Source organism: Sorex araneus, chromosome 1, assembly GCF_027595985.1.
Source record: "Sorex araneus isolate mSorAra2 chromosome 1, mSorAra2.pri, whole genome shotgun sequence".
Lineage (NCBI taxonomy): Eukaryota > Metazoa > Chordata > Mammalia > Eulipotyphla > Soricidae > Sorex > Sorex araneus.
In genome coordinates, this window is record NC_073302.1 from 40,519,050 (window position 1) to 40,541,690 (window position 22,641).

General features: G+C 53.2%; 2 protein-coding genes and 1 non-coding gene across 7 annotated transcripts in view; 2 read left to right on the top strand and 1 right to left on the bottom strand.

Annotated features, from left to right (window-relative positions):
* The window catches only part of UBAP2 (ubiquitin associated protein 2), an 87,484-nt gene extending 74,554 nt beyond the window's left edge, over nt 1-12,930 (top strand). The window contains exons 14-29 of one of the 5 annotated variants that reach the window (XM_055119392.1): nt 1,331-1,605; nt 2,690-2,859; nt 4,678-4,873; nt 5,258-5,297; nt 6,295-6,475; nt 7,125-7,161; nt 8,777-8,969; nt 9,160-9,251; nt 9,360-9,407; nt 10,403-10,481; nt 10,591-10,796; nt 10,994-11,093; nt 11,172-11,279; nt 11,390-11,457; nt 11,533-11,724; nt 11,803-12,930. In XM_055119392.1, the coding sequence (XP_054975367.1) occupies nt 1,331-1,605; nt 2,690-2,859; nt 4,678-4,873; nt 5,258-5,297; nt 6,295-6,475; nt 7,125-7,161; nt 8,777-8,969; nt 9,160-9,251; nt 9,360-9,407; nt 10,403-10,481; nt 10,591-10,796; nt 10,994-11,093; nt 11,172-11,279; nt 11,390-11,457; nt 11,533-11,724; nt 11,803-11,898 (2,081 nt within the window). In that variant the 3' untranslated portion in view covers nt 11,899-12,930. Of the gene's footprint in view, nt 1-1,330; nt 1,606-2,689; nt 2,860-4,677; nt 4,874-5,257; nt 5,298-6,291; nt 6,476-7,124; nt 7,162-8,776; nt 8,970-9,159; nt 9,252-9,359; nt 9,408-10,402; nt 10,482-10,590; nt 10,797-10,993; nt 11,094-11,171; nt 11,280-11,389; nt 11,458-11,532; nt 11,725-11,802 lie in introns of all 5 variants that reach the window. The other 4 variants (XM_055119386.1, XM_055119397.1, XM_055119405.1 and 1 more) reach the window with 4 other exon arrangements.
* LOC129401025 (small nucleolar RNA SNORD121A) lies at nt 5,720-5,800 on the top strand. Its single transcript, XR_008628052.1, has one exon. It is a non-coding gene; the product is annotated as a small nucleolar RNA SNORD121A (small nucleolar RNA).
* Nucleotides 12,931-13,659: 729 nt separating the features above from the next.
* Nucleotides 13,660-22,641, bottom strand: part of UBE2R2 (ubiquitin conjugating enzyme E2 R2) — a 95,548-nt gene continuing 86,566 nt past the window's right edge. Inside the window, exons 4-5 of the mRNA XM_055137278.1 lie at nt 20,673-20,807; nt 13,660-16,858 (exon numbers count right to left, since the gene is read on the bottom strand). Coding sequence (XP_054993253.1) covers nt 16,639-16,858; nt 20,673-20,807 — 355 coding nt within the window. The 3' untranslated portion in view covers nt 13,660-16,638. The remainder of the gene's footprint in view (nt 16,859-20,672; nt 20,808-22,641) is intronic.

Genomic DNA, 22,641 nt, shown 5'->3' on the forward strand with positions numbered 1-22,641 from the left:
CTTTCACTGCCAGCACTGTCCCCCATTCCCCCCATTTAAAAAAAAGTAGCAAGAGATTATAAAATTTAAAAGTCCACTAATACAGAACTGATATTTTTGTTTTGTTTTTCATTTGATTTTTGGGTCACACCCAGCAAATGCTCAGGGGTCACTCCTGGTTTTGCACTCAGGGATCGCTCCTGGCAGTGCTTGCGGGGCCATATGGGGTGCCAGGTTTCAAACCTGGGTCAGCTGTGTGCAAAGCCAAGTGCCTTACCTGCTGTACTATCTCTCTGGCCCAAGTACTGATCTTTCATTTATTTCTTCTCTTGGTTTTGGGGCCACTCCTGGTGATGCTGAGGGGTTGCTCCTGACTCTGAACTCAGGGTTTGCTCCTCTTGGTGCTTGGGAGACCATCTGGGGTGCCGGGGATCGAACCCAGGTCAGCTGTGCCCTACCAGCTGTATTATCGCTCTGGCCTCCATGATCTTTTAAAACGATCCTTCTGTGCACTGGATTATTATGGCTCATGGAAGGGGGGCAGCTTCCGGGCCTGCGGCAACATCTTGGGGTCAGAGCACGTGCCTTGTGTGCCCCGGGGTCTGTGGCGCACGCAGCTGTCAGGGCCAAAGATCGCTGGCGTCAGTTTAGGCATCGGCCCTGCACTCCTGAGCACTGCTGAGGAGATCCCCCTCTCCGCCCCAATAAATCTGGAAGCCAAACGCTGTGAGAGGAAGCTTGGGGACGTGGGGGCACTGGGTGTCACATGGCGTCCCCAGGCACCGAGGCAGTTCACAGAGAGGAGCACGGGCTTTGCATGCTGGGGGCCGTGTTGGGTGCCCGGCACCGTGTGTTTGTCCCACCCACACAGGTAAGTAGGAACAGGTAGATGCACAGCACGGAGCCTCGTGGCTCTGCGGCGTGAGCGTGGCGACAGTGTGGAGGGTGATCTTACTCTGTAGGCGGGGGCTCCGTCCCAGGCTCTCCTGGTGCAGGGTCCAGCTGAGGTCAGAGGGGTGCGGCCCCTGTACTGTGTGTCCAGACCCTCTGTTTGGGGGATTTATGGTCTCTCGTCACGAAGTGAGCACAAGAGCAGAGGGCCAGAGAGCCAGGAGGGCAGGGGCAGCCCCCTCCTCGCACACCGCCCACCGAGTTCGCTCCCCGCCGTGCATGTTGGCCCGCCAGGAGCCATCCCAGCGCGCACGGCCTGCAGCGGCCCAGGCAGACAAGAGCTGAAATGAGTCTCAGAAATGTGGTGACTGCCCCCTTCAGTGTGTGATGCTCGGAGGCCCCCCCCGGCCTGCACCTTGGTCACCTCTGTCCTCCTCGCCTCTGTCCCTGTCGTTGACAGACTTCAAGTCTCAGCCTGAGCCGTCTCCCGTTCTCAGCCAGCTGAGCCAGCGGCAGCAGCACCAGACTCCGGCGGTCACTGGGCCTCCTCCTGGGCTGGAGTCCTTCCCGCCCCAGGCCAAGCTCCGAGAGGCGGCCCCCCACGACAGGCCCTCCACTGTGAACAAGCTCCTGCGGCTCCCCGCCATGGCCGTGGGCAACATGGCGGTCTCCCCCCACCCGCCGCCGCCCAAGCACATCAAGCTCCCGAAGCGGCGGCTGCCTCCCACCTCGAAGGTCGGTCTCACCCTCCCATCCCCCCCGGGGCCGGGGCACAGCGTGGGGAGAGGGGACACCCCTCTGGGGAGGGGGGACATGGCCGGTCACCCCTCTGGAGAGGGGGATATGCCTGGACATCCCAGAGGGGTGGGGGCCACGGCCTCACATCCCTCGTTGGGTGGGGTCTGTGAGTCTGACTGCTCTGGTGCGGGTTCCCAGTACGAGCTCATGGCTCAGGCGTGGCTGCTTCCTGGGCCAGGGTCAGAGGGAATGGGTTCACGAGGAGAGGGAGATCAGTGCTTCAGTGTCTCGGGCTGGTCAGAGGGCCTGATAGGGCCTAGGGTATTGGGCTGTGCGCCCCAGATCAAGGTGATCGCTCTCATTTTGACCCTGCACCCGCAGTCCCCCCCCCCTTTTTTTTTTTGCTTTTTGGGTCACACCCAGCAATGCACAGGGGTTACTCTTGGCTCTGCACTCAGGAATCACTCCTGGTGGTGCTCAGAGAACCATACGGGATGCTGGGAATCGAACCTGGGTCAGCCACATGCAAGGAAACGCCCTACCCGCTGTACTATATCACTCCAGCCCCATTGGCCCCATTGTTCTTGAAGCAATGGGTAGCACTATGGGTGGGGGGGGAGCACAGCCAGCAACGCACACGCTCACTCCTGGCTCCGAGCACAGGCATTATTCATTGTGGAGCTCTTGATACCACAAGGGCACACGGGGTCGAGCTTATGTCTAGGGCCTGCAAGGTAAGCGCCCTCCTTGCTGAACTCTGACCGTCTCCTGTTAACTTTTAATTTCACTTTGATCTTTTGTCCTCTCTTGCTCTTAAAAGTCATACCCGGGGCTGGAGCGATAGCACAGTGGTACTGTGTTTGTAATTTCCAGCATCCCATATGGTCCCCGGAGCACTGTGAGGAGTAATTCCTGAGTGCATGAGCCAGGAGTAATGCCTGAGCATTGCCGGGTGTGACCCAAAAAGGGAGGGAGGGAAGTCATACCCCTTTTTCCTTCCTTTCAGCTTCTTCTTTCCTTGCTTGCCCTTAGCCTGCCCTGCCACGAGTGCCTGGGTCCCTGAAGGTCTTTTCTTTTCCAGATCCCGGCTTCTGCTGTCGAAATGCCTGGCTCAGCAGATGTCACTGGGTTAAATGTACAGTTTGGTGCCCTGGAATTTGGATCAGAAACTTCTCTTGCTGAATTTGGATCAGCAACAAGCAGTGAAAACAGTAGCCAGATTCCTATCAGCTTGTATTCCAAGTCTCTAAGGTACACGATCGCTCGCTTTTTTCACCGGACAAAGGAAAACAAAACAGAACCTAGGAACTCACAACGGGTTCGTGCAGGTTCCTCACCCGGCTAGTTTTGCCACTTTTCTCCCATCGCCCTCCCAGAAGCTGTGCCTGCCAGTTCCCTCCCCTCCTCTCCTGGCAGCCAGTCCTCTGTCTGTCTGTCCTGACCATGGCACCTGACCATGGGTGCACGTGGTAGGTGGTCGCTGTGCGTCTGGCTCCTCCCGCCAGAGAGCCTTCCCCGGCCCTCACGTGTGGCCTGCATCCGTGTCCTCTCTGGATGCCAACATGCAGATGTGGTGCCTTTGTGTCCCCTCATTCATGGATGGACACATGATGTTTTGATTCCTGCTTCTGGGAGTATTGGGTGCCAGGAGCTTCCCAGCCTTTGCAGGGGGACAGTCCAGGCCTCTGTCTTACGTTCTTCCTAACGGTCCGGGAACCCTCAGACTTGCTCTGGGGTGGCCCTCTCAGTGACACGGCTGCTGGCACGCCTGGTGTCTGACGTGGCGGTGCCTGAGAGATGTCATTGCTGACACTGCCATTCAGTGGGAGATCTGCCTAGTAAAGGTACAAGAGAGATCTTTGATCAGATTATTTTAGGGGCCACACGCAGCCATGCCAGGGGCCACTGGCGGCATCTGGGGCCTTGCCCGGACTTGACCTCCAGTCTGGGCTGGGCATGTCTGCCACGTCGAGCCGTAGGTCTGGGTTTAGATAATTATATGTATTTTTTCCCACTGTCCAAAGCCCAAACATGGTATTTTGTGTAGTTCTTTTCCTTTTAAGTGTGTGTATGTGTGTGTGTGTGTGTGTGTCTGTGTGTCTGTGTATGTGTGACAGAAAGGAGAGGAGAGGGAGGGAGGGAGGGTGGAGGGAGGGAGGGATGAAAGAAGCTACTGTTAACAGTATTGTAAGCCACACAATCTGAGTCAGTGCAAATTTTTTTTTTTTTTTTAAAGAGTAAGGCAAAATAAATAGTCTGAAAAACATCTGGCAAATATCAATGGGGTGGGGATCCCCCTGGTGGTGCTTTGTCTGGGTTGTTCCTGATGGTCTCAGGAGATGTGATGGGTATTGATCTGGGTTTTGTTTTTTCTGTTTTGTTGAAAGGGGGTGAAGGCACACCCACTGGGCTCAGGGGCATCCTTGGTGGTGCTGGGGCTTGAACTCGGTTTGGCCGCAAGCAGGGCAAGTGCCTGACTTGCTGTAGCCTCTCTCGAGCCCTGAGCCCCCGCCCTTCTCTGTCCCCTTCCTCGGACAGGGCTCGGACCTCTGGGTTCTTCTTCCTTTTTTCTCTTTCAGTTCATGCCCCGGAGCTGCACACATGTGGGTATGGTGCTCTGATGCTCGGTGCAGCTAGGGTTGCACCTTATTGTGGCCTTGGGGCCCCAGAGGGGTGGTGATTGGTGCATGGGGGGTGGGGCCTCTCAGCCTTCCGAGGCAGGTGCTTCTGCGCCGTTCAGTAGCCTGTTTTGTGTTGGGAGTGGGGGCTGTCGACGCCTGGGGGTATTCCTGGCTTTGTGCTCCGTCATCACTCCTGCTGGGGCTCTGGGGACCACATGGGGTTCCAGGGATCGAGCGCGGTCAGCCTTATGCAAAGTGCCTTCCCTTCTATGATACGGATCATGTTTTGTGGCGTGGAGATTGCTTGAGTCTTTTAAAATCGTCTTTACTCCGTTTAGTGGTGTATATTTGTCATAATATTTTTTAAAAAACAATTTAGATCAAGAGACCAAAATTCTGTTTCGTGAAGCCATATAAAGTGACCAGTGTGTGCCTTTTTCCTCCAAAGTGATTCTTTGAACACCTCCATACCAATGACCAGCGCAGTGCAGAGCTCCACCTGCACGACCCCCGTCATCACCCCGTCCAGTGTGGCCGGCAGCCCCGCCAACGCCGCCTCCACCTACAGCCCCAGCCCCGTGCCCAGCAGGGTCCCGTGCCAAAGCGCCATGAGTCCGGCCGAGGCCGTCTCGGGGCCCGTCACGGTGAGTGGGGTTTTCAGGGCCTTCTTTCAGGTAGTACTATGGTGGGGGCTGGGGGGTAGCAGTCCAGTGAGTAGGGTGCTTGCCTGGCATGCAACTGGCCCGGGTTCGATCCCAACAGCCCATATACCGGATTGTTTCGGTGCTTCTGTGGTGTCCTCAGCCCTTCCCTACACACCCAGAAGGTTTCCAGTAATGTCGGTGTCTTGCAGTCTGTTAAAATTGTGAAGGTGCATTACATCGTTCATTCAAGGGCGAAATAAAAATAGGCTGACAGTCCTCGTTCAATGTTGTGGTTCATATTTTTTGTGGCTTAATTGCAGTGTAAAATCATTGAGGCTGCCATTTCTTTGATTTTTTTTGTGGATTTGCTGTTTTTTCTTCTAGAATGGACATGTTGGTAGTCGAAGTCAGCCAACACTAGACAGTAAGTACTATCAGTTAACTTCCTTTGCATGGCCGGTCAAATCAAACAAAAAGTATTCTGCAAAAATACCCTTGTTTCACCTCGCCCCCATTGCTCTCTGGTAACTTTTTTTGTTTTAGTTTTGTTTTGCGGCCACACCCGGCTGTGCTCTTGACTCTGCACACAGTGCTCACTGCCGGTGGGGCTCAGGGACCGTATGTCGGTATTGGGATCCAGCTTGGGACAACTGTGTGCAAGATAAGCACTTTAAACACTACCTCTGGCCCCACTTTTAAGTTTGGGGCCATACCTGGCTGTTCTCAGGGGACTGTGAGGTGCCTGTGGCCCTTGAGCTGCGGGCGGGGGCCCTCCCGAGTTGTGTGTTTTGCCCATCGGTTCCTCAGGATTCCTGGCAGAGAGCAAAGGCTCGTTCTGCTTCTTTCCTGGGAAAGACAATGATGCCTTCTTTCCAAGCACATATCTGAAGTGTATGTGTGGACAACATTGAACTGAGTCTTTCCTGGAGTAGGAACGAGTACTTGCACCTGAGGCCTTGGGAAAGCTCGGTCGGCCTGTTCCGGCCAGGCTCCGAGCTCCAGAGAGGGGTGACGACCGTGGTGCATGTTCTTCCCCACCCACCTGAGGCAGCTCTGACTCCAGAGTCCAGGGACGGTGGCTCCTCGGCCCTCTGGGCCTCCGTGGGCCCCGCCTGCTCAGCTAGCCCCCGGTTTGCTTTTGCTTTTGTTCTGTTGTCTCGGGGGCCACCCCAGCCCCCCAGCGGGGCTCAGGGCTCTCCACCTGCTGTGCTGCTGCTCCCGCTCTAAGAAGCAGTGGCCTCGTCTTGGGGGGGGCGCCCCACACAACCCTGGGGTTCCGACCACTGGAGCAGGTTGCTTCCGGGTGTCGGACGTGACGGAGAAAGAACTCCTGTAACTCACCCGGGCATATCCTGGATGCTGAGCGGCTTCTGGGGACTCCACGTAGGCTCTGTGATGAACAGATTCGTTTCTTACAGCAGCTTCGTCCGTTGCGGCTCCCAAGGGGACGGAGCCTCCCTCCGCCCTGGCCTCCGTGGGCTCCCTGCCCAGCACCACCTCCTGCAGCTCCCTCCTGCCCCCCGCAGCCCCGCACACGGCCACTTTGCCCTCCCTGCCCCAGCCGGGTGACCTGTCCAGTGGTCCACTCTCCCAGCTCAGCAGGTACGGGGTGTTGTGAGGTGGTCGCAGCGTGTGGGGCTTGGGTGATGGGCCAGGAGCACGGAGTGTCATGACGTGCTGGGCCCTCGGGTGTCCGCTGTGCTTCCCGGGCCCTGCGGAGGGCATGGCGTTCCGCACCTGGGCTCCTCCCAGCACTGCGCTTGCCCCGTTTCAGAAATTCACAGGTCACTAATGGCACATAGGAAAACAGGGTGCACACCCCAGTAAATCTGGCCCTGTGTCTTCCGCGTGCTGGTTCCCCGCCACAGGGAAGCAAGCGTGTCTCACTCTCACGCAGGGTTTGCTGGGGTTTCGGGTTCTGATGGTGGTGTGGGAGGTCGGGCGCAGAAAGCGCCTTCTCACGGGGCAGGCTGGGGGCAGGGGGTCAGCTGAGAAAGCTACAGTCTAAAGAGCGGGTGGTGGTGGTTGACCAAGGCTGGCTCTGGAAAAGGCGTTTCCAGGCCTCGGTGAGGGGGTCCTCATGGCAGTGGCCTCCAAGTCATTTCTGCCTGTCAGAACCCAGGGTCCAGGCAGTCCCAGAGAGCGTGCGTGGCTGGAGCTTCCCTTCGAGGGCTGGGGGTGCTCCCCACAGGCCCCTGGGAGCACTGGGCGGGATGGGCTGTGACGCTGTCTTGTCTCCTTTCCCCTGCAGCCACCAGAGCGGCCTCTCGTCCAGCACGGCGCACACAGTGAGTGTCCTGGGGCTCGGCGAGTCCTCTGGCCGCGCGGCTCCAGGCTTGTGTGGGTGTGGGCGGCCTGAGCTGGCCTCCGGGTGTGGGGTGCAGGGTGCAGGACCGTGGTTCCCAGGCACCTTGGAGGACGTCCTCCTTGCTGCCATTCACACCTGCAGATTTGAGCGTAGTGGCAGGGCTGGGAGAGGTGGTGAGTTCCTCAGCAGCTCACGGGAGTCAGGGAAGAGCAGTGATTCCTGAGAGCAGAGCCAGAAACTAAGCCCCGAGCACTGCCGAGCTTAGTCTTAAAAAAACGACAAAGCAGGTGAGCATGCTCTGTGTAGCAGGAGACTCTGCCTTGCTGGGGCCGCTTTAGTTTTTCCGGCATTTGCAAACTTAATAGAGGGAAGTTCACTCTCTGCTTCCTCGAGCCAGGGCTCTGCTAAAAATCCGTATGCTCACGCTTAGATGAGCCTCAGAGCTTGCAGCCATGCAAGTACAGACAGGAAGGGACGGGGGCCTGTGGGAGAGTCCATCTGTGCATTTGTCCCTGATGCCGGGGCCCTGGCCCTCGGGCAGGCGACTGAAGCATTTGCCTGTGGCATGGGGCTGTCCGCCCACCACGCTCTCGAGGAAACACATCTGCGCTGGGTTCTCAGGCTCCCCCGCAGCAGGGGCTCGTTTCTCTGGTGGTCGGAGCCAGGTGTGAGGGCAACGCTGTCCCTGTCCCACTTTGCTGGGCTGTGGGGGGGGGTCTCAGCCCCCTGCTGCTCTCCACGGGGGGGGGGGGCAACTCCTTGCTGAATGCTTTGGACTGGCAAGCCCTGAAGCCAGGGCTCAGGGGTGTGACCCGGCCCAGTCTGGGGGGTACATGGGGACAGCTGCCAGCCCTTCTCGGGGTTTTGATTATTTTTTTTTTTCCTTTTTACTTTTTGGGTCACACCCGGCGATGCTCAGGGCTTACTCCTGGCTCTGCACTCAGGAATCACTCCTGGTGGTGCTCGGGGGTCCATATGGGATGCTGGAGATTGAACCCGGGTTGGCGAGTGCAAGGCCAATGCCCTACCTGTTGTGCTACCGCTCCGGCCTCTGCTTTTCGGGTTTCTGACCCCCAATTTCCCCAGGGGTTTCTGGGCTGCCGCTTGGTTCCCACGCTGTGCCGGGAGGTTGCTGCCTCTCCCCTCTGGGCCTCTGGTGCTATGCCCCTCCGGCCCGGCCCGGCCCGGCCTGGGCGTGTCCCTATGGAGGCCTCATCGTGACTCAGCGCCACCCCTGGAGATCTCCTTCCCGTAATCGCAGCCCCCTTGTCATACTAAGACCCCTCTTGTCCCAGCTGCCAAGTCCTCCCCCCACACCCGCTCCGTCCTCTGAGGCCCACCCATGACCCCAGCTGCTCCAGCTCCTGAGCTGAGGTTTGCTCGGGCAGCAGGGGGTGCGGGCTTGAAGGTGGCTTCACCAGGCTTTGTCCTGACGCCCTAGTCTGACGCTCAGCTCTGGGGGTCTGAATTGGCTGCAGTGTCAGGTGCCTCCACAGAAGGAGCTGCAGGCCTGAGGTCCAGTCATCCCCCTCGCCCGTCCCAGGCCCCCACCCCCTCAGTGCCTGCCCTTGAGCTGCTGTCCCTTGGCCCCGCAGCACGCCAGCGTGGAGAGCGCCTCCGCCCTGCAACCTGCTGCCACCTTCTCCACGGCCGCCACCTCTGCCTCGAGCGCCACCTCCACAGGGCTCAGCCTGCCCAGTAGCGTCAGCGCCAACAGCATCTGCCTGGGGGGGCCCCCTGGGGGTGCCCCGAGCAGCAGTGCCAGGGCCACGCCCTTGGTGACCTCAGGTGGGTGAGTCTGTCCCTCTTGCCCGCCCTGGGAGCAATGCAGGCGCGGCCAGCTGGGGCCGGCGAGCGTGGCTGGGGCAGGTGGGACTCGCCGAGGGTCAGCGGGGGCCCATGGGGTGCGCTGTGGCCCGGTCTGAGCTCTCGGCTTCCCCTGGGCCAGGCACGTGACGGTGTGTCTTTGCTTCCTCAGGCAAAGCGCCCCCCAACTTGCCTCAGGGGGTGCCACCGCTGCTGCATAACCAGTACCTCGTGGGCCCCGGAGGGCTGCTTCCTGCCTACCCGGTGAGCCCCTGGAGAGTGCGGTGCCCCTCGGTTATCGGCATCTCCCCACCGCCTGCCTGGGCTCCCCTGGGAGTGGTGGTCCCTGACCCCATTTTGGTCCCCCCACAGATCTACGGCTATGATGAGCTCCAGATGCTGCAGTCCCGGCTGCCAGTGGTGAGGAGGGTGCGGTGGGTGGCATCCGCGGGGCCCTCCGCTTGGGGACCCCCCCTCGGCACCCCTCCGAGGAAGCTGCTTCTCGTTTGGCAGCTGTGCCAGGAGCACCCAGGGGTCCCAGGATTGGGGTCCCATCAGGCCGCGTTTCCTGCTGAACATGGTGCCTTTCCCTCTGCAGCCGTGGGGCTTTCGGGCTGCCCCTGAGTCCCACATGCCTCCCCCCACCTTCTCGGGCGAAGCCTGAGAGCAGGGTCGCAGGGTCTAAGAACAGGGGTCCCGAGAAACCCCGCTTGGGACAGCCTTCCCTTCACACGGGCTCCCAGGTTTGGGAGGGCAGCAGGGCAGCCCGTGCCCCCCACTGATGCCTAGAGGGTGCTGGGGTGGGCACATGAGAACTTGGCCTCTAGAGATGCTGAGCCACACTGCTCCAGGCGGGAACTCAGTGCGTGGCCCTGGTCCTGCAGAGGCTGAGGAGGGTATCCACATTCTTGTTTCTGCGTCCAGGGCATCAGAAGTGGCCGAATGGGATCCCAGCTCTGGGCGCTTCCTGGTCACTCTGCCCTGAGTCAGAGCCCGGGAGGGCTTCCCCCCCTCCCAGGACTCCCCAGCCCCCCTGGCTCTGGGTTTCTCTCCTGTGGAAGGGCTCCCCCTGCTGGGCAGAAGTGCTCTGTGTCCTAATTTGAATCTAGTCCTCCTCTGGAGGTGGGGTCTGGAGTGGTCTCTGCTCCCCAGTGCGGCTGTGCCTGGGCTTGGTGGGTGTGTTCCTCAGCACAGAGGCTGGGGTGCCATGTCTGGGTGGGATTGGCGGGTCTGGCTGTGCCTCCTGACTTGGTGATCCCTTTGCCCCCGACTTTGCACTGTGTGGGTGCTGTCGTCTAGAGGGGCTGGCCCCCAATTGGGCTTATCCTGGGCCTCGGGTGCTGCCTGGAGTGCCTGGGAGGGCCCCGAGGCCGCTCTGCAGACTGAGACCCCCTCACTGCTCCACCTGCTTCCAGGATTACTACGGGATCCCCTTTGCGACGCCTGCAGCCCTTGCCAGCCGAGACGGGAGCCTTGCTAATAACCCTTATTCAGGTTAGCGGGTTTCTCTGGGCCAAGGAGTGGGGGGTCCCGAGAGGGGGTTGTGTCCCCAGAGCAGCCTGGCTAGGCTGTGGCTGGAGTCTCTGTGCTCCTCCCCTTCTAGGTGACGTCGCCAAGTTTGGCCGCGGTGATTCTGCGTCCCCCGCGCCCCCCACCACCCTGGCCCAGCCGCAGCAGAGCCCCTCCCAGGCCCACCACACGGCCCAGCAGCCTTTCCTGAGCCCCGCGCTGCCGCCCGGCTACAGCTACGCGGGCCTCCCCTACTACAGCGGTGTGCCCAGCGCCTTCCAGTATGGGCCTACTGTGTTTGTGAGTATTGGCGGCGGCTGGGCGTTGCAGGGAGCAGGTGTCGGGGCGCGGGTCCTGCTCGAGTCTCCCTTGGAGCAGTGAGGCTCCCCTTTGTGGGTGCGGCGAGTGGTGCTGGTCTGCCACACCTAACCACAACCCCCCCTCCCCCCGCCGCCTGCTTGTCCCTCGGCTTCACGGCCTCACGTGCTCCCCTCCAGGTCCCTCCAGCCTCGGCCAAGCAGCCTGGTGTGAACCTCGGTACTGCCGCCAGCCCCTTCCAGCAGGCCGGCGGCTATGGCCAGCACAGCTACACCACAGGTACGGGCCGAGCTCGCGGGGATGCGCTCTGGCGGGCAGCAGAGGCTTGGCTGCTCACACTTGCACTTGCCACGCTAGGCTATGACGACCTGACCCAGGGGACAGCAGCCGGAGATTACACCAAGGGCGGCTACGGTGGCTCGTCCCAGCCACAGAACAAGTCTACAGGCTCTGGGCCGGGCAAAGGTAGCGTTTCTCCCCGAGTGACCCCGCACGGCACCTCGTGTACCCCGCCGGTGTTGGCTGCCTGCAAGGGCCTGGGGTTGCAGGGATAACTGCCCCCCTCCCCCACCCAGGTGGATCCGTGTCTTCAAGCACCCCTGGCCTGCCCGATATGGCTGGTTCTGTCTACAGTAAGACCCAGGTAAGGGCACGGCGGGGCTGCAGAAGGGCAGGGACGCGGAGCAGCCGAGCCCTCACTCTGCTCTCTGTCCTGCAGACCTTCGACAAGCAGGGATTTCACGCAGGGACCCCTCCACCCTTCAGCCTGCCCTCAGCCTTGGGCTCCCCGGGGCCCCTGGCCCCCGGCACAGCCCCGGGCTACGCCCCACCCCCGTTCTTGCACATCCTGCCTGCACACCAGCAGCCCCACTCGCAGCTGTTACACCACCACCTGCCACAGGATGCCCAGGTGAGCCCAGGGACAGAGGCGGCCCTGCCCCGCGCCGGGGCCTCTGCTGCACCCCTGACTGCTCGCTTCTCTCCGCAGAGTGGCGCCCCTCAGCGCAGCCAGCCCAGCTCCCTGCAGCCAAAGTCGCAAGCCTCTAAGCCCGCCTATGGCAACTCTCCGTACTGGACAAACTGAACCCGAAGAGTGGGGTGGGCGAGGGCAAGCCCACCCTGGGCAGGAGAAAACACTTGGAGCCCTTTTCTGGGAGCCCAGCCCCCCCTCCTAGATTCCTGAGACATGTAACTGTGTCAGCCGCGCCTCTGTGGAGAGCCTGCCTCCCAGACTCGCTCTTGTATGTAATGTATTTATGTATGTATTTGTAAATGTGATAGAGGTCTCGGGGGAGTGGGGGTGCGGCCGCCACTCTGACGTCTGCTGTCCCCACTCAGGCCCCTTGCGCTGTAGCAGAATTAGCCCCTTCCCTCCCGCCTTCGGCCTTCCGCAGAGCCCCGTGCCCGCAGGCTGCCCGGGCAGAGTCTGGAAGGACTGGTCAAGGGAGTGGGGGGGTGGGGCCAGGTACCAATGAAGAATCACGACTTATCTCACCTTCCTTGTAACCATTATTTGCGTTTCCTTCCCTGTGTAATTACTTTATCCCTCTCTTTTGGAGAAACTGGTCGTTTTGTCACTTGGTGTTTCTCTCCCACCGAATCTTGATCTGGGAATAGCAGAGATCTCTGTCCCAACAAAACCGGCACCTGTCTGTCTTCATGGGTAGCAGGGACTTCCACACCTGGTCTTGTCCTGAGACTTGCCTTCCTCTGGTTGACCGTTTTAAAAATAATCTGACTCTTGCTCAGAGAGAGGTCCAGCCAGTCCAGCTTTTTTAAAAAAAGAATTAAAAAAAAAAATCAAAGCTCTGCTTTCACTCAGTGAGGGCACATCTCCAAGGCTCCTCTGTTCCACTGTCCTGAAGCAGCTGGGCGACTGCTTCAGGAGTTTTCTCATTTGCCCAGACTCCACCTAATAAAGTTCTGAGAGCATGTCCGGCGTCGGTGTGGTCTGACTACGGAGCCGCAGCTCTGGGCAGGTGGCGGGCGGTATTCATTACACTTCTGAGCACCCTGGGTGTCACCGGGCGGCTTGTGGGCATTTCAAGATGCTTCTCTGGCACCCAGAGTGAGCCAAGGTAAATGAGACAGCCGACCCAATAGGGCAGAAGCTGTGTCTGTCAGAGTCAGAGTACACAGGGTGGGAGAGGCTGGGATCTTTCAGGTTTCTTGCCACCAGGGCTTATCAAAAAAATTACACTGACACACCTGAGCAAGAGGCTTGAGAAAGAATCGGCTCTGAGCACCTAGGCCTGAGAAAGAATCGGCTCTTCACCAACCCAGCCTGGTATCGATAGCTGAGGGCGCTAGGTAGATGAGCAGGGAGTCATTTGCTCTGGAAATGTCCCAAGGAACTGCCGAGCCAGCATGCACACTCTGTTCTGATCCAGCTCCTCTGTGCTCCCAGCAGGGGGCATGGCGTCCAGCAGAAAGCAGGGACTAGAGGAGCTGCATACATGTGGCTCCCTTCAGACCACGTAAGATAAGCAGGTCTCTCGAGTTAGTGATTTCACTGGACGAATGTTAACCCGGGACTTGGGATCCTTGCTAGGGAAAAATGTAAGTATCTGAACTACTAAACAGCACAGACACAACCAAGCACTTGTCCCTTCATGCCTGCCGATGGTGCCCTATCCGTTGCACAGTTGTTAGCAATCTTACAGATAAGGGTTAGGAATAGAGATCAGGAATATTCAAGGGAGTTAGAGGTCTTAAAAGGAAGGTCGGCAGGACTTTCTGCATGGTTGTTTTTCTTTCCAGCATTAGTATGTGAGGAATAGCAGAAATACTGAGAATGAAACTTTTAACACGGGGAGGAAAAAAAAAGGGTCATCCCATGGGGAAGTAGCAATACAGGTATATTTTATTTCACATTTTATTAGTAGACATATGGGCAGAAAAAAGACAAAATAAACCACTAAAGGGGAAGTCAACACAAAATGCATCAGAGATCATCTTATAAGTTAAACTGAAGAAAAACATCTATAATTTTAGCTAAGAAAACTATTAAAAGTCAGGTATATCCTGCTGGTTTCGGAATAGTTGAAAATTGCATCTGAAACTTTTTTGTAAATGTAAACCTTGTTTATCAGGATGGGAGGCATGGAGAGTTAATTTCAGTGGAGAACTACACGTTTTCCCCTTCAACTTCTACTGTAATATGTCCCAAACATAGGAAACCAGCAAATAATTACCAGGGAAGAAAGAAGGGCCTATAAAAATGTTTGTCTAATGGAAAAGAACTCTGGAATGATAGAGAAAGAGGGGGGGAAGACTTTGAGAAAGCAACAAGGGAATCATGATATACTTTCTCCACCCAACCTCAAGATAAGCACACCTGAAGAATCCAGAGACTCCATTAGAACCAAAGGGAACTAAAAATAGAGGATTTTGAGTTCATGTTACACCAAATAATTAGCACAAGTATACTCACAAGGTTCTGGCCTGAGCCTGAGACCTCCACTTCTAAGAAGAAAAAAAAAAACGACATACTCAAGTTTTGCCACAGTACGTATGTTCTCAGGGCCAGAGCTCCGAAACCAGCATCTGGGTTTTGTAAGTGAGCTATAATCCGTCTACCTGCTAGCAAATCCACACACCCCAGTCCTTTCCGGAACTGATTGTACTCTTCCCGCTGGCAAGCCCAGCCTGAAGGGGGAGCGGCATCACCTCCACCTGACTCTCTGGCTCCCTGAGTCAACACACGACAGAGGCCAACAGGGCCCATGGGACAGAGCTGAGCAGTGCAGCACCTCCCACAACGCCAAGATGCCCGGCCTGCCCTGGAGAGAACTGCTCTAGCAGTAGGGGGAGAGAGTTTGAGGGTTCCAACCTACTGGCGGTAAACGTCGGGATGGGGTCGTCGAAGCACTACAAGACACTTGGGGCTCCCAAAGAGCTGCAGGTTATCTGGAAGTATTGAGAAACCTGGAGTTTAAATCTCTCCACAGAGTCTGCCAGTCAGTATTTTTCACAAAGACTTGCTTCCAGAGTTTAGGAACTGACTGGCATCACGAGAGACAGAGAGCCCTGATCCCACGGGGACTGGACCAGGTTCAACACTGACCCGTGCGAATCGCGGCGTGTTCAACCATTCCCACTAACACTAGACCAGACTTTAGAGGCCAGAGAGGGCTGCTGGGAATTAGTCAGCTTGTTTGGAGAGCTTGGAAAAGCGAATGAAAACCCTGAGATCAGAAAGGAAGGCGGAACACGGAGTCACTGCTCTAGTTGAGGGTCTAGCCTGCCCTGTTCCCAGTCAACTCTCCGGTTCGAGTTCAAACCAGCGCACGGGGACGTGAAGTAGGACTGCAGTCAATCTGCTGTATTCTCCCTCTGGAGTCCATGATTTTTACACGATAGTGATATTTTCTCCACGGAAAGGATTCTACCCGCCTATGAACTGGCGTTCTGAAGTCCCTGGTTTGTGAAGGCTGAAGAAACATGATTGAAACTGGGGAGATGAAGCTGCACCAAATGCATGGCAAGGAAGATCTAGCACTGCCCAGACACTACCCAGAGTAAATTCCTCAGTCCTGCCAGGAAAACCAGAGCAACCCAGGGAAAGCGCCACACACACCTTCTGCTTCCACTCGAGAGTACACTGGAAAGAAAGAAAAATGTCCAAGTCACATCCAGTGAGGAATGGGAACTGGTCGTTGATGACTTGCAACCCAAGTTACTGTATATAAGCAGCTCAATGAGAACCAAGATCTCAACACATGCACCTCGCATTAATGCTCATTAAAACTGGCTACTTAAAATCCTCATGGTGAAAAGTGTCTCTTTGAGGGGGAAAGGCCATGTCAAGTATATAAAATAGATGTTTCTCTTCCAACAGTGGTCACCAGTAATTCTGACTTTTGATTCCCCCAGCAGCATCAACCAAAATTACAATAGTGATTTAAAAACAAAAAAAGAATTTGCTCCCATCACTGAAATTCCACACACACACATAAATCCCCCACTCTCCCCACTGTAGGGGGCGGGGTGGGTGGGGAGGGAGATATATAACTCTCTTTAAAATAAATAGCAATCAAGTGCTCAGTTCTATGTAAAGTATGAATATTTATTCAGGCTTTAGATCCCAATCGATTTCAAAAAACAAAATCTGATTATTCTCCTCAGAGAAGCTGAGGCCTCCGAGTGAGGGTGAGTCCTGGAAGCTGAAGGGGTTCTGTGCCTTAGGAACGTATCTCATCAGGCGTAGCACAGAGTCCCTGCTGCCCACTATACCCCAGCCTTAAGAAGGGAAAGAAACAATTCACCACCATAGGGCTGAACAAATGCACACACACTAATGTTAATGAGCAGCTAAACCTTGGCAAAAAAAAAAAAAATTTTTTTTTTGTTTTGTGGAGGTTTTCTGGATTTTTTTTCCATTTTATTTTGCTACCCAGAATCTGCAGCACTTGTGAACTCTCAAGGGGTTCCCAGCCTTACACACATTGAACATCTTGATGAAAGACTATTTAATTCTTCAAGAATCTAAAAACAGGCCAAACGTGTTTTGCTGTGAACACTTTGTAGAGATGAAGTGAGGCGCAAGTTTGAGTTTAAAGAAGAAGAAAAAAAAAATCAATACAGTGATGGAAGGGTCAAGAATGCGAGAATTCAGACATTCTGTGGAGGAGGCTTTCTCTCCAGTAAGAGGTCCATGAAAAGGAGCGAACTGAGATCCATAAAGGGAGTCAGCAGGAGCCGTGTTTGTTTTCCCCACCCCCTGTGATAGGTTTCTGCTGCGGGGCCACTGCCAGGGTCCCCGCCGGCTCCCCTCCCGTTGGCCTGAGATGGCAGGGCAGTACAGGGGCCTGGGACGAGCACGTCACGACTCCTCATTCCCAGAATCGTCATCATCATAACAGTCGGCATCTTCCTCCTCCTCGTCTTCGTCATCAATGTCGTCGTCATACAAGTCGTCATAAAGCAAATCTGAACTGTTGTCATTGGAAGGCACTTTAGTTTTGATGCAGTATTCTGCCAGGGTTGTGGGGACCTTCACTCCATCCTTTTCTGCTTCGGCCTTAGTGGCTGAGACCTGTTTCCTGAAGGAAGGAGAGTTTAAGTAAGTTTCTGTTTCTCAACCTGTTTCTGGTTTCCAGGCCTGCTGGAAAACATTGAGTAGATCCCCTTTGCTATATATTCCAAAGGCTCTCACACCGTCAGCACTGATCTTCTGAAGGGAGTGTGAAGGAGTGGATCTCAAAGGCTGCTATGTCGGGAAATCCCCTGCGTTGTTCTCCCCCCGCCATTTAAGTTGTCTTATACTGAACTCATAATTAAAAAGCCCAACAATTATTTAATAATCCTATCTATACTTATTTTAAGATCCAAATATTTTTTTGGACACCAATATTTTTTATGACTCACTTTTCATTCTCCAATTACTCCGTGAGGCTGCCCCCCTCCCCCACCGAGAATATTCAGGCCACCCTCCCCACCTATATGACACGTGGGTACCTGTCACTCAGCTCTGATTTTAAACGCCAACACAGGAGGCCTATTCTGACAACCCAGTTCACAGCCATCATGTTTCACACTGTCCTACTTCCTCGCTATGATTTTCAACTATTCATTTTTCTGTCACCCTTCCATCCCCAACTGGGAATCCCAAAGCAGAGAACTTGTCTCTTGGTCATGTCTACTGCTCCAATGCCTGGAACAGTCTGGCATGGACAGAACTGTGAACACCATGCCGCCACTGTTCTGACCCTCCTCACGCCTGCCTCAAACCAGACATTCCCCTCTCACTCTTCCCGACTTGCTTTGCCAGGCCTGCTGTTTCCCAGGAGTTCGGGAGCCTGGCTGGCTCCTCACCCAGCATTCTCCATGGGTCATCTCTCCATTCCTAAAGTTTCCTTCCGATGCACGGCTCTCAAATCAACAGCCTGTGAACTCTAGACCTTACTGAAGCCATTTTGCTATTCCCATGCCCATGTTCGACAGGAACCCTGAAACTCAGCAAATCTGCCCTTGTCATTAAGCTTTGCCCACTTTTCTTCTAAGTGTTACCAGTTCCTAAAAATTATAACCCTCACTCCAAAGCCTACCCATTGTTAAAGCTGTTTCTTCATTCCCACCTCAGTTGAATCTTCGTTTCGTAGCACCAATGTTTTTGTGAATACTCAAATATGATCTTTGCTTTCCTAAAAGTCATCTGAGGCGTGCGAGGGGGCTGCTGGGTGCCCCACAAATGCAGGCCCCACTAAGTGCTCTCTACCACTGACCTGCATCTCCAGCACGCCTTTCTGAAATCTTTCTGAAAATCCCACCACCACCAAGATTAAGGACCAAGTACTGTTAGTATCGATGTCTTCCAAGACATCCTAAGCCCTCTTAGATTCCCATTACTTTATCAGCCAGAATTTATATGCAGGTAATATTATGGAGCTACTTACAATTCTCTTGACATGCATGCTGTTATCCCTTAAGGATTTTTTCCTTCCCACTTTACCTGAAAAAAGGGCAGCATCTCTCCTGGGAATCCAAGTATTACATATTCCTCCCACTATATCTTATTTCTGCTTCTGTAGTTACACTCACAATATCAGATGGTTGGTCAGTTGTTTAGAAAAGCTTGCTAAGGAGAAAGACTAACTCTTAATGACCTGGCAAAGGACTTGGCAAAGTTGGTGTATAACAAATAAAAACACACAGATTTAAAGAATGAAATAAAGAAATCCTTAAGAAATACAAACAATACAAAACTCTGGAAATATTCATGCATTCTTCACCTACGAAAGTGCCTTGAAGGTCAGGCTGCAATCCTGTTTCCACCTCTCAGCCCTTAGACCACTCTTGTCCTTTAAACTTTTCTTTATTTAATGATCTTCCATCTTTTTGGCATATACCAGCTACTTAGGTTGCTGGCAAAAAAATCTAGGGATCACCTGTATTTTGACCCTCTGGTAATCTCATTATATGAATTATGGACTAAGGAGGGCCTGAAAGATGACTCAGTCCAGTGGGCAACTACTTCAAGAATGTGACCTATATATTATTTAGCCATCAGATGACATATACCCCCTGCACTTTGTCATGTGTTGCTTTATGGACCCTGGCTGTGCTTGGGGGACCCCAGGCAGTGCCAGGGACTAACTGGGATTGGCTGTGTGCAAGGAAAGCATCTTACTGGCTACACTATCTCTCTGTCCCTCTGCACCATGTTTATCTTTTCATATCACAAGGTACCAAAAGGATCAGATCTATAGAAAGATTTTCTATTTGCATGAATTCTAGTACCATAATGTGTTGGAGCTGTCGTGAGGGCTCTTATTTCTGTGGTGTGAAACTGTAATAGCATTAGTTGGTATGGAAGCTTTGCAATTTTATAACCAATTTTTTTTTAGAAAGCCAAAAAGTTTAATCATTTATAAAAGTTAATAAATTTATAAACTTATAAATAAATTCATCAACTTATTATAAACTTATAAATAAATTTAATAATCTAAAGGCTGTTACTTTTTTAAAAAATTTATTCTTTTTACTTATAACCAATTTTCAGATAGTGCGATGAACTTTATGTCCTGCTACATAAGATACAATGAATGGCTGAGCCCTAAGTTGCCTACCACTTTTCCCCTGTTTACAGTGGTGAAAAAAAATAGTCCTGAAAAAGCAAACTGTAGATTCAAGCCCACTGATATCTATTCTAGGGCTCTAACCTTAGACTGGTGTGGCTGATGACATCTACAAAATGCTCCCATGGTAAAAAGGCAAAAAAACAACAGGACTTGGGGCCGGAGCGATAGCACAGCGGGTAGGGCGTTTGCCTTGCACGCGGCCGACCCGTGTTCAATCCCCGGCATCCCATATGGTCCCCCAAGCACCGCCAGGAGTAATTCCTGAGTGCAAAGCCAGGAGTAACCCCTGAGCATCGCTGGGTGTGACCCAAAAAGAAAAAAAAAAACACAACAGGACTTTTCCTCAGAAAACAGAAATACTTGGAATGTCTAGAATACCTTGGATGTTTGTTACTCTTACTGGACACGTTAAAGTCCAAAACAAGTTCCCTAAAAGGACACAGGAGCATCTGTAAACATGACTAACTCGAAACCTGAAAATTCTGGTTCCTAGTAAACAGACCTGCTGCAACACTGTCTTCTACTGTGCGCCCCCTCCGAGTCAAGTTCTCGGGCTCAGGCAGAATATCTCCTCAAACACTATAAATCTCAGAGAAGTGAAGATTTGGGGCTGGAGCAACAGCACAGTGGATAGAGCGTTTGCCTTGCACTCGGCCGACCTGGTTCGATCCCCGGCATCCCCTATGGTCCCTCCAGCACCGCCAGGAGTAATTCCTGAGTGCAGAGCCAGGAGTAGCCCCTGTGCATCACTGGGTGTGACCAAAGAAAGAAAAAAAAAGGGGAAGTGAAGCTTTGAGTCTGGTTCTAGAATAGAGGTTTTCAACCTTATTTTGGTCTTTTTTGTGTGTGTGTGCTTTTTGGGTCAAACCCAGCAATGCACAGGGGTCACTCCTGGCTCATGCACTCAGGAATCACCCCTGGCGGTGCTCAGGGGACCATATGGGATGCTGGGATTTGAACCCGGGTCGGCCACGTGCAAGGCAAAAGCCCTACTCGCTGTGCTATCACTCCAGCCCCCTCTTTTTTTTTTTCCCTGTTTTTGACCCACATCAGCTTTGCTCAGGCCTTACTCTTAGCGCTGCTTGGGAAGTATCTGTGGTACTGAGACCAAAGCAAGTGCCTCACCATCTATACTATCTCTCCGGTTGGGTTTTCAACCATTACACACCTGCCAACTAGCACCAGTCCGCAGATCTGTGGTTGAAAACCACGGTTCTAGAATTGATTTTGGTTCTGTAAGAAGTAATCACATGGAAGACAAAACAAATAACCTTACCTAATGATTTCAGCATATTCTTTGTCTTTTCCTTTACTGTCCCTCCATTTCCTGAACATAACCGAAGCATCCACGTTGGCTGGGGAGAAGGTGTTGGGTTCATTGAGCAGTGAGATTACACTTAACAGGATAGTCCTAGGAGCAGGGAAAAAAGGGTCATTTATGAACACTCATATTCCCAAGGTTTGAAGTATCACGCTTTCTTATATTTTATTTTGGGGCCCAATCCCAGTGGGTGCAGAAGAGCCACATCTTCTGGGGGGTGTGGGGGTTTCAATTAGTGCTGGGGGGTTAAACGCAGGGCTTTGATTATACAAGGCAGGTGCTCTAACCCTGGAGCCACATCCCTGACTCCACATTATGCTTTTTATATTGTCTTTGAGACCTTAGGGGAATGGAAATAGAATATCCTAAAATTCTCTCTCTACTACCAAGTTGGCTAGGCTAAGAATAAACTAATTCAGAGATATGAAATGGGAGAAATCTGTGAGTTTAGCAATGAAAGCCACACAGCAAGAAAAAGTAACTAAAAAGCACTGTTATAACTTGGCTACATGTTATGTTTCGGAGAAAAAGAAAAAGAAAAAGAGGTCTGCAAGCTCAAGCAATGTTTTAAAAGTAATTTCACGTAGCTCATATTTTACAAATTACATGGGCTAGGAAAAGGCAAGAAATATTTAGTATTAAGGCAATCTTTCCACGGGAAAGGTTAAAAATGATGCTAGCTCACACCTCTAGTAACAGCTGGTTAGGTCTGAATAACATTATACACAAATGGATTTCCTTTCGCCTCTGCTCCTAAAGACTATGATCCGAGAGGTCTTCTAACCCATTTTGGCACCCAGAGCGGCTACTTACAGAAATGCATCTAGACTGTGAGCTGTGTTACAACCCCGTGCCGCCTGGGGAGGGATGTTCCCTCTCTACCCTGTCTTTCTGCGAGGAAGATGGTGGTGGCTGCAACACCCACGTGGCGAAAGCTATCTCCTAAGACTCCCAACCCAGAGGTATGAGTTTGCAGTGACGTGGCTCGTAGGCGATCATGGGCTGGGGGGGCGTTACCGGCACGCTCTCCACCCAGATAAAATGTGGAGCTGCCGTGTGCGAAACGGACCTTCCGCTCCTAAAGACTATGATCCGAGAGGTCTTCTAACCCATTTTGGCACCCAGAGCGGCTTCTTACAGAAATGTATCTAGACTGTGAACTGAGCTAAAATATCAGAAATCCAAAACTGCGCGGCCACTCTTGCGGCCGCACGAGCTCATAGAGTCTTCATTCTCAGCAATGGAAAGCAAATTAAATGATGCCTTTCAGCAGGCCTGATTGTTGGGGGGGAAATTCCAAACAATAATAGTAAGTGCTCTATTGAAATATTGAACGTATTTAAAAGTATAGAGAGAATAAAGTGAAGATCATTAGCTACTCAGGTGGAGGGGGTGGGAGGGGGTATATTGGGGTTCTCGGTGATGGAACATGTGCACTGGTGAAGAGATGGGGGTTCAATCATTATATGACTGAGACTTAAACCTCAAAGCTTTGTATTTTTTTCACGGTGACTCAATAAATAATTTTTTTTTCAAACACATACACACAAAAAAATGTATTTCCTTTTCATATGTCCTAAAAGACAGAATTAATAAACAGGAGAGGGCAAGAAAGCAAGAACTAAAGCCTTCGTAAGGAAGAATGAGTCTCTAAATAATAACTTTATTCAAAAACATTTACTAAGCACCTACTATGTGCCAGTGGTACCAAGAGAGATGCTGGGTTCATCACAACGAGCCATTTACATACTATCCCTGAATCTCACAGGGCTCATATGTACGCTAAACATGCAATTTTTATCCAGTGAGAAAAAGATAATGATGCTTTAATCAGAGAACAAAATTTCCATTAAATAATATAACCCAAACCACAACAGGCTCTAAAAATTAGAGGTTCCAAATTATCTCCAGGTTTTTCCCCACA